Consider the following 10,596-nt stretch of genomic DNA (forward strand, 5'->3'; position numbering starts at 1 on the left):
GGGAAAGGGGTGAGGGAGATGCGGGCAGAGACTGGACAAAAATCGTGCACCTATGGATGAGGACAGTGGGTGGGGAGTGAGGGAGAAGGGTGGGGTGGGAACTGGGAGAAGGGGAGTTATGGGGGGAAAAAAGAGGAACAAATGTAATAACCTGAACAATAAAGATTTAATTAAAAAAAAAGAATAAGAAACATAAAAAGAAACCCTTAGGTACATTATAGTTAATACCTTTCAATATCAGGAACAAAACAAGGATATAGTATGGGAAGTTTAGAAATTGTAATAGAAAAATAAAAGCCACAGAGATTGGAAAGGAAGAAACACAACTCTATTTTCAGATTAAATGGTTTTCTATGTGGAAAATACCAAGAAGTCTACAAAAATAATAAGTGAGTTCAGTAAGGTGAAGGATCAAATAGCAAAAATCAGTAATCTTTCCATATGCTAACAACACGTGGAAACAAAATTTAAAACAGAATAGCAGTTACAATAACTTCAAAGAAATTAAATACTTATAAACCTGTCAAGACATGTACAGGATAAGAATTCAAAATGCTGATGGAAGAAATCAAAGACCTAAGTAAATGGAGAGGCATACCATGTTCATGGATTGGAAAACTCAACTTAGTAATGATATCAGTTTGTCCCTAGAGAACGTATAGGTTTAATGTGATTTTTATCTAAATTCCAGGTTTTTGTAAATATGGACAAGATCATTCCAAAATCTAGTAGAAAGGCACAGGCCCTAGAATACCTAACATAATCTTTAAAAAGAAGAAAGTGGGAGGAATCACTTTACTTGGTTTCAAGGTCTACGATATAGATACAGTAATCAAGAATCAAGTAGTGTGGTATTAGAGGAAAGAGAGACACACAAAGATCAAAGGGACAGAATAGACATCTTAGAAACATACCCACAAAAACATGCCAAGGTGATTTTGACAGAGATATAAAGGTAATTCAATGGAGTAAAGCTAAGCTTTTCAATAAGTGATCTGGGAACAATTGGCCATTCATAAACAAAATTATATTTTGACCTAAGTCTCATACCTAAAATAAAAATAAAACCAAATATGGAGAAATTGATGGGAATTTAAAAATGTATAGCCACTCCTGAACACTGTTTGACAATTTCTCAAAAAACTATATATGCAACTGCTATGTAACCCAACAATTACACTCTTTGGCATTTATCCCACAGAAATTAAGTCTTACGTTTACAAAAACAACCTGAATACAAATATTCAGCCTTATTCATAATAGCCCCAAAGAGGAAACAACCCAGATGTCCTTCAATTGATGAATGGCTATTACTGTGATATATCCATTCCATGGAATAATACTCAGCAATAACAAGGAACAAAGTATTGTTACATACAACAACCTGGACAAATGTCCAGAGAATTGTGCTGAGTGAAAAAAAGGTGACCCCAAAATGTTATACATTGTATGACTCTATTTACATATCATTCTTGAAATAATAAAAATGAATAACAGAACAGTGGTTGCCAGGCACTAAGTAGGTGGTGGAGGCAGAAAAGAAGTGGGTGTTACTATCTATAAAAGGACATTGGGGGTCCTTGTGGAAATGTGCTTCAACTTGACCTTATAATGTCAGTCCCCTGGTTGTGATAGTCTACTATTTTCACAGGATGTTACCATTGAGGGAAACTGGATAAAGGGTACATGGGCTCTCTGTGTTATGTCTTACACCTGCACATAAATCAGCAAGTATTTCCAAATAAAGAGCTGAATTTTCAAAAAATAAAGAAAAGAAAAACTTACCCTAAATGTATTTCTTAAAGGTGGTAGCCAGACCAGTATGGCAGATGAAACTAAAGTAAATTGAACAAGATAAATTCAGTGGTTAATCCATACAACATAGGTTATGTACAATCAGTAGAGTTAGAAGGTTGAAAGAATCCATCACCCACGGCAACAGGCTTCTGAAGAAGACATATCAGAATTCTTGAACAAATTCCAAAAAGTCTAAGCTAACATAAACAAGTCAAAAAAATCCTCAGAATTTTATGGTAAAATAAATTTTTAGTTGTTAGAAGTTGAAAAAAGAGGGTTTTAAAAAAATGAACTAAGGTAGTGTATTAAAGAAATGCAGTATTTTGCCTAGCCAGCATGGCTCAGTGGTTGAGCATTGACCTATGAACCAGCAGGTCATGGTTCGATTACTGGTCAGGGCACATGCCCAGGTTGTGGGCTCCATCCCCACTGTGGGGCATGCTGGAGGCAGCCTATCAATGATTCTTTTTCATCATTGATGTTTCTATCTCTCCCTCTCCCTTCCTCTCTGAAATCAATAAAATATATATTTTTTTAAATGCAGTATTTTGAGACAAACTTCTGAAGTGCTAATCTGAGTTGGAAAGGACTAACCTTTCTTTCAACTCTTGACTGATTCAGGTAACAGTCTTTCAGTAGTTTCTTCACATTTTTAGAGCCTCTTCATAAATCAAGACTTTCCAGATATGGCTTAATTAGTTTCTATTTAAACCCTAACAATATAAGTGATGGAGAACCTTTTGAGCTCAGCGTGTTAGCATTTTGAAAAACCCTAACTTAACTCTGGTGCCGTGTCACATATAGAAATTTTTTGATATTTGCAACCATAGTAAAACAAAGATGTATATTTTTGATATTTATTTTATATATTTAAATGGCATTTAACAAAGAAAAATCAACAAAAAAAAAATGAGTTCGCGTGTGACCTCTGACACGCGTGTCATAGGTTTGCCATCACTGGACTAGATGCTAAAATATATCAGGATGCAAGAAAGGTAAGGAGGAATGAGGAATTTAACTTTACCCACCAGTGAAAGGCAGTGTTTGATGATGGTAAGAGAAATTAATATGAAATAGTAAAAGAGCTTGGGTTTTACAATATCTAGAAATATCTAGATTCTTTTACTTCCATGGTCATATAACTTCGGGCAGTTTACATCTGCGTTTCAGTTTTCTCATCTGCAAAATAAGTATGCTATCATTTATTTCAAAGAATTTTAAAGGGCTTGGAACATAATAGTCACTTTCTAAATGGTAAGAATTATCTTTTTTTTCACCTGTATAAGTATATTATAGGATAAATATGAGAAGTAGAATTGTTGGGTCAAAGTATACGCACACATTTTATTCTCATAAAAGCTGCCAGATTACCCTTTAAATCAAACTTATTAATTTGTATTAACACCCCAATTGTAGGAAAGTACCCATTATCCCACACCCTGGTTTATTCTAGTCTTCCTTTCTTGTTTGTCTATAATGGATCTCACCATTCACTATCGATTTACTTATATACCTGTATATCTATCTATCTATATATATATAAAGCAGTTTCAGAATTCCTAACTTGTACTATACCCATGACAAACAAATTTACCTACTAGTGCACATACATTGTTTATGTACAGTTCATTTTATCTTTAGCCTTACATTTCTAGTCAAAGCATCCAGTTACCAAGATCAGTTTTTTTCTCCTACTCCCTTCAGTTGGTTATATCTTACATTTGTAATAGTTGGATTCACTGTCTGCATTATTTCTTGACCCCCAACATTTTGCTTTTATTGTTTTAATTTTAGCTTACATACATTAATGTTTACTCTTTGTGAAATACAGCTCAGTGAATTTTGAAAAATGCAGTGATGTATTTTAATTATTTAAAAAAATTTAATAATATTGTCCATTCAAAATTTTCTTATTCCACTTGAGTCACTTTTGCAAAAAGACTTTCCTATATGCCACCTACATTTTTCCAGATTGCTTATCATGATAAACTAGCAATATTGTTCTGCATCTTAATTTTCACTTAATATCACATTGTTTATATAGCCTTCATTTCTACTTAATTGCTTTAAATGGCTAAAATGTTATTTTAATAATAATAGCCAATACTCTATTGCAAGCTACTATATTAATGTCTTCATATATTAACTCATTAAATTATCGCAGCAATTTTATGAGGTACATATTTTTACTATATTTTATATGTAGTGAAATTATGCTGATTGATTGAGGGGCTGATTGTCTAAGGACACGTAGCTATCATGTGGTAAACTTGAGTTTTGAACACAGGCAGACTGGCTCTGGAGTCTGTGTTGCAAACCACCAAATTCTACTGTCTCTCATTGTGAACATGTACAATTATTTAATTAATGCCCTATTAAGAATTCCCTATATAATTTTTATATTTATAAGTTTTATAAGCCTTTTTTTAAAAAATTAAAGCTATACCTGCACAGCCCCCCAAAAATTCTTTTGGCACAAAAGTGTATAAATGCAAAGTGAAAGTTATCCTTTTCTACCCACAACCATGCTACCATTCTCATTTCCCTAGGGTGACTACTTTTAACAGTTTGCTTTATAGTTCTTCCAGTAAGTTTTATTAGAATTTTAACTTACTGAAAGTCTATTTGATTTTTCAACTTACCAACTTCAGGTAAAGTGTGTTGATATTACACTTGGAAAGATGAGTGCTTTAGAGCATTTATAATATTTCAAATCTTCCCTCTATAATTTTTCTTAGTGCTATTAGGCATTAATTTTTATTTTTCTAATGGTTATCTTTAAGAATATATTTAAAATATTTCTTGATATGTAAACCAAATGGACATTGTCTACCAGTTTCCTTCTATGAATTATGAAAAAGATTTTTTAAAAGGTTTCATTTTCTGTCTCCTGAGAATATGATTTCAATATATTTTCAAATGCCATTTGTTATCTAAAGAATTTCAAAACCTTTTAAAATTAAATTACAATTTGTTCTGACAGTTCTGTTTTCTACTTTTGTTTCTCCTTGAAATTGTACATCATTTTGGTTTTATAAATTCAATAGAATAAATATTACAGTATCAATGAAGCTAAGAATATATATATATATATTTGTGTATCTATATATACAGATTTATTTTGATAATTGGAAAAATATAACATTATGAGAAACTTGGGAAATATTCTTTCATTACAAGCAGCCCAAAATTAAACCTCTTTTATAAGGTGGCTTTTTTACAAAAACAATACATGTTACCACCTTTGAAACCAGAACATACAGAATCCAAAACAAAATATCAGGTGAGTGCTGAGTTATCCTATCCCAATACCAATCATACTCAACTATTAGGCTTTTCTAATACATTATGTAATTCAGTGGCCCCAAAACCAAAATGCTCATTAGAAACACTGGATTATCTTTTAAAAATACATATTCCCAGGTCCCACCTCTGACCTAAGAACCTCAGTTTAGAAATGGAGCCTAGGAATTTTTACTTTTCAAAAAACCTAAGGTGATTCTTATGCTGTCACCTGGTTATCAACTAGCATTTGAAAACCAGTTATAATGAATTGTATCCATTAAAATGAAGCTTGGACTACTAAGGTGACATGAACTAAAATTTTAGGCTGATTATTTCACACTTTATTTTTTTTCAATTGGATAGATAATGTAGAAGTTGTTTGAACAAAAGTTTTGAATAAGAGACTTCATTTTGAAGTCTATTTCAGTGATGAAATAGTTTGATTCCAGAGCTACAAATCTATGGATGTCACGCTGAAATTTCACTGTAATCCAGAATTTTGTGTACTGCTGTCTCTTAACCATTTCTGACACATATAAAGTATTCATCAGGAAGATTTTACTGTGATGTTCTAAGGGTTGAATGGAACTCATCACGGTTGAAATTCTCAGATTTAAAAGCAGGTGATATATGCCCCCACGTCAGCCTTTAAAGAATATTCCAGATATTTTCACTGGAATATATACTACTTCACTTCTTTTTTTTAATTTACTAAAACGATAAATGTTTGTATGGATCCTGATGTTGTCCATTGTTTAAGCAAATGCAACTAACACTGGAAGTTGAATTCTTTACTATTTGTGAAGTATTTACAAATATTCCAGGTAGGAAAAAGCTTTGACACAGAATAGTATCACAGTTAGAAATTGAAAAATTTTGCATTAAAATTTCAAATATTTTTAAAATATTTAAAGTTAGTTTTCTGTTTGTAGAAGGTAGGAGGATGAATAGATAGACTGACAGATTGCTCAAAGACTTAGCTAGAAAATGTATTGTAAATTCAAAATAAATGTTACAGAATGTCTTACCTTTTTTTTAAATTTTACAGAATCTCAACACCAAGGACAGTTTGGATCCTTTTCTAAGGCTTCCAAACAACAAAATATCAGCCACTAAAAGGAGCTACCAAGATATGTCCAAATATACAAACACTTTAAGTACAGAGGTTATAGAACACGAGGACCAAGATCCTCCTTACCCAACACATTCAAAACCTCCAAGCCCTGCTGATACAAACCGGCCCAGTGGTCTTGATAGCAGCATTGTGGACGCTAAGACTGTAGACACTAAGAAAAAGTTCGCCCCTGATCCTGATATCATCACAATACAGACTTTAAGCAGTAAGAATAATTTAGACGGTGAGCCTACCATTACCACAATAAAGAGTTTAGATATTAAGAATCACTTGAAGGAAAGACTGCCAGCTGCGTCTTTGCCAAACTTTGAAGGAGAGTCATCACTGACTGGAAATGTAGGTGTCCATACAGGCCGCCTCTCAAGATCATTAAGTTTTACTTCCCTCCTAGACAACTTAAAACAGTCAGTGGTGCTCAAGCCAAATTTAAGTGAAAATCTTGAAGACCTTATAGATAAATTACTTTTTAAACCAAAAATTCCTAACGGCACTGAAGCAAGAGAGAAAAGCCATATTTCTCCACTTCTGAGTGTTCATGATAAACCACCAACAAGTTTGGAAGACAAAATACTTGAAAAAATCCAAGATTTAAATTACTGGCTTTCAGAAGAAGATATTTTGAATTCAGAGTCTCCTGTAAATCCAAAAACGAAAGATATTTCTGGAGTTTCATTGTCAGAAGGTGGGCCAGGAAATTCTCCAGAGATAGAAAGGGACCTCATCTCTGAAAACCACTTGGAGGACGGTGATATAGCTTTTCCAATAATAAAAAAAAGTAGTTTCAAAAAGAAACATTTAGAAAGTGAAGTGTCTAGCCCCGAACCAGATTTCAATAGCATCGCGCATGATTACATTATCAAGCAGATATTCACTGCCCCATTCTTCTCCAAGTTGGCTATGGGAGTGGAAGAATTGAGTGAGACACAGATGAACTGGCAGAATCAATTACCCATATCTTGGGAGAGTTTATCTTCAAATATTCCAGGTCACTATGAAGAAAATGATGATGGGAGAGAATTGCCAGAGGCCAAATCTGTTGCAAGCCAGATAATTGAAGCATTTTCTGTAGATACTCTTTTAGAATCTGGGATCATCAAAGTGGTAGAATTAGGTGAAGACCAGAAGGGTTCTTTGCTGCACAGAGAGACAGCCTTTGCTGGAGAAAAGCCAAAGGACTCCACAGAAGTTCATTCAGAAATCAAGAGCAAAACAGATTTTCTTTCAAAGCAGAATATACCCATCATTCCCAAAGAAACCACTTCTTTTTTGAATAGAGCCACATTTATAGACAAAGGCCAAAATACCTCCCTACAAGACACAAAATACCAGTCAACACCAGATGAAAAAACAGATTTGCCAAGTAATGGTCAGAGGCTTGATAGAGAAGAAAATGATCTAAGTTCTACCTTAGAAAATTTAAGTACCTTGTTAATGGGTAAACTTAATGAGCCAGATGTAACAATGTTAAAATCCTTTTTCAAAAACATATTTAATGTTTTTTTAAAACATAATCAGTCTGAAAAAAGAAGACAACCAGAAAAAGAATTAGAGAGACTAATCCAACATCCTTTTCTAAATAATGCAGAAGACCTTGAAGAAATCAAAGAGAATTTTGATGAAGCGGACAAATTAGACAGAAAACCTAATTTGAATCCAAAGTTGCGTGTATTTCTAGATGCACTCTCAGAGTCAGAAATTAAAAAAATTAAATCTGAGGTAAGCAAACATATCCAGCATTACCTTGTAGAAAGACTTTCAGAATCAGGACATATCACCAAAGAGGATTTACCCAAAATCTATCAAAATCTGTATTTGATAAATGAGAAAAGAGAACCAAAAGAGCAAAATGTTTCTCTGGAGAAATATTCAGAAATTGTAAAAGAAACGATGTCTTTTGTAAATAATTTTAATCATCATTTTATAGATAAAAATTTGGAAATAAGCCTGAGATCCTTTTTAAATGAAATTCTGCAAAACTATTTCCTAAAAAATCTTTCGGAAAGCAGTTTATTTAAAGAGACAGAATCTGAACCTATGCACTCAAACATACCTTCTCTAAAAACTAAAAGTTCTTCAATATCTTTTCATGAGTTAGGACGAGACATTTCAAAGGGGAGGTTTGGCAGAAGGCTTGAAATAAACATGAAATATCCTATAAATAAATCTCTGCAAAACCATCTTATAGGTTTATCAGAAAATGAACTATTAAATCTAAAAGCTGATTTAAGGAAATACCTTCAGGTACTTTTTATAGATAAACTTTCAAAATCAGGACTAATCACTGAAAGGCAATTAAAGGGAATCAGCAACCGTATAAATTTGATTAAGTCTAGTTTCACACCATTAAAATGTATAAAGCCAGATTTATCTTTCAGAGATGAAAATAAATTTATGAATGAGCATTCAGAAAAGCAAAATAAATATCCAAAAGTTGTTCATAAAGCTACTTTACAAAAGGCACCTGAGGATAGAATTGTAGAAACAGAACTGACCAGGAAGGATGAAAAAGAGTATTTTCCCTTACAGAATACTAAAGAAAATCCAGCAATAATTAGAGAACAGAAAACACTGACTTTAATTAAAGTACAACCTTCTTCCAACAAAAATACCCAAGCAATTCCATCAAAGAAGCCATCAGAAAGTCCTACAGACATAGTGCTTAAGAAACAAAGGAAAACACATGGTTTTGTGCAGCTTTCTGAGGAAGAACATTTTGATTTTAAGACAGAGATTCAAAATCCACAGAGTTGGAGTGGTAAATCAGAAATAACTCAATCAAACACTTGCTTTGAAAGCACACTAAAAATGAAGTCCCTTGAAAAAAAGGAGCAGAATATCTATAAATTGATGGTACAGGAAAGACATGAAGTATTGTTGCCACCGAATGTTAGGATTCCTTATTGCAAACTGCCAAGTGAAGATGAAGAAGACATAGGTAAATTCACGTTTCCTCCCAGGCAGAGGAACACTTTAACTCATCTCAGTTCAGAGGCTGGGAACAACCATTGTCAGAGACTGAAAGGATATAATAACAATAATAGAAAACAATATTTAGAAACACTTGCACATTCTGAAAAAGAAATACAAACTCTTTATATAAAACCAAGTGAAATTTGCAATGAAAAATGTGCAAAGGTCCTTGAATCGTTTAAATATAAAGTTGTGGAAGCTGAGAAAAACTCAAAACCATCCCTCTTCCCAGAAGTATTGACGAGAGGAAATCTAAAGCCCAAGGTCCGAAAAGAAAGAGACCATGTCAACAAACAAACAAAGTCACCCAAGATGGTGAAGATACTAGCACCCACGCCGCCCACCAGGAAAAGGCCCAGGAAATCTGTCCCGCGGACATTGCTTCATTGGACTGCAAGAAGAACGATACACGTAATCATGCTTTTCTAGTCTCCCTCTGTATTTTGCGAAGTTCTGTAAATAATCTGTAGGATATCTATATCTATATATTTACACATAGGTGTATCTGCATGCAAGTGTGTGGGTAACCTTCGTTGTTCCAAGATGTACAGATCTCCAAAATTTTAAAAAAAATCCTTCTGACATTCAAATGTCATCTTACCTCATCCAAAATGTAATCACAAAACCAGGGGACTGTTAACACACTGAGTACCTTTGTGTAAAATAGAGAAAGGGCACACCCTCTGGAGTATTAGGAGAAGGCACCCTTCCCTCTGGGGAGATTGTGCAGGCTGACCCAGCCTGGAGCCAGAGCACAAGCCCTGTCCCTGAGAAACTGGCTGGCTTTCAGCCCCAGCTCACCCCTGAGTCAGGGGCCATTGTACAGGCACAGCCCGAACAACCATTGGCTGTGGCTGTATGCTATGGAAATATATAAGGTTTTTCAGGTCACTGAACACCTGTTTCAGTGAACAAATAGATTATTATGTGCCAGTTGTTCTGCTAAGCATTAGGGTATGCAATATTTCCAATCAAATTATGAAGTGCAAAATTTTATTTTCTAGCCTTTTTTTTTTACCACCCCCCCACTGCTATATTGTATGCTGACTAGTTTGGGAATTCAAATCTATTTTTAATATTACATAAAACAGGAAGGTAAATCTGCTATTAGACTTTATACAAACTATTCTAGGAATGGAAGGGATGTATTTTAATTTTCTTGACCACTGCTCTTATCTATATAAACAGGCATGACCTACAATGTAAATTCATACATTGTAATGGTAATTTGATGTGCATAATTCTATCTTTGAGAAAATAGATTTAAGTTCAAAATAGTTGAATTTCCATAGTAAATTGTTTTTCCTCCCTCCTTCCTTTCCTTTCCTTTCCTTTCCTTTTTCCTTTCCTTTCCTTTCCTTTCCTTTCCTTTCCTTTCCTTTCCTTTCCTTTCCTTTCCTTTCCTTTCC

At 33.8% G+C, this 10,596-nt stretch overlaps 1 protein-coding gene across 1 annotated transcript in view; it reads left to right on the forward strand.

Annotated features, from left to right (window-relative positions):
• ALS2CR11 (amyotrophic lateral sclerosis 2 chromosome region candidate 11) overlaps positions 1-10,596 on the forward strand; it is a 57,432-nt gene that overhangs the window by 43,178 nt on the left and 3,658 nt on the right. The window contains exon 15 of the mRNA XM_015559095.1: positions 6,131-9,598. Coding sequence (XP_015414581.1) covers positions 6,131-9,598 — 3,468 coding nt within the window. The remainder of the gene's footprint in view (positions 1-6,130; positions 9,599-10,596) is intronic.

This window comes from Myotis davidii, unplaced genomic scaffold, assembly GCF_000327345.1.
Source record: "Myotis davidii unplaced genomic scaffold, ASM32734v1 scaffold914, whole genome shotgun sequence".
Taxonomy (NCBI): Eukaryota; Metazoa; Chordata; class Mammalia; order Chiroptera; family Vespertilionidae; genus Myotis; species Myotis davidii.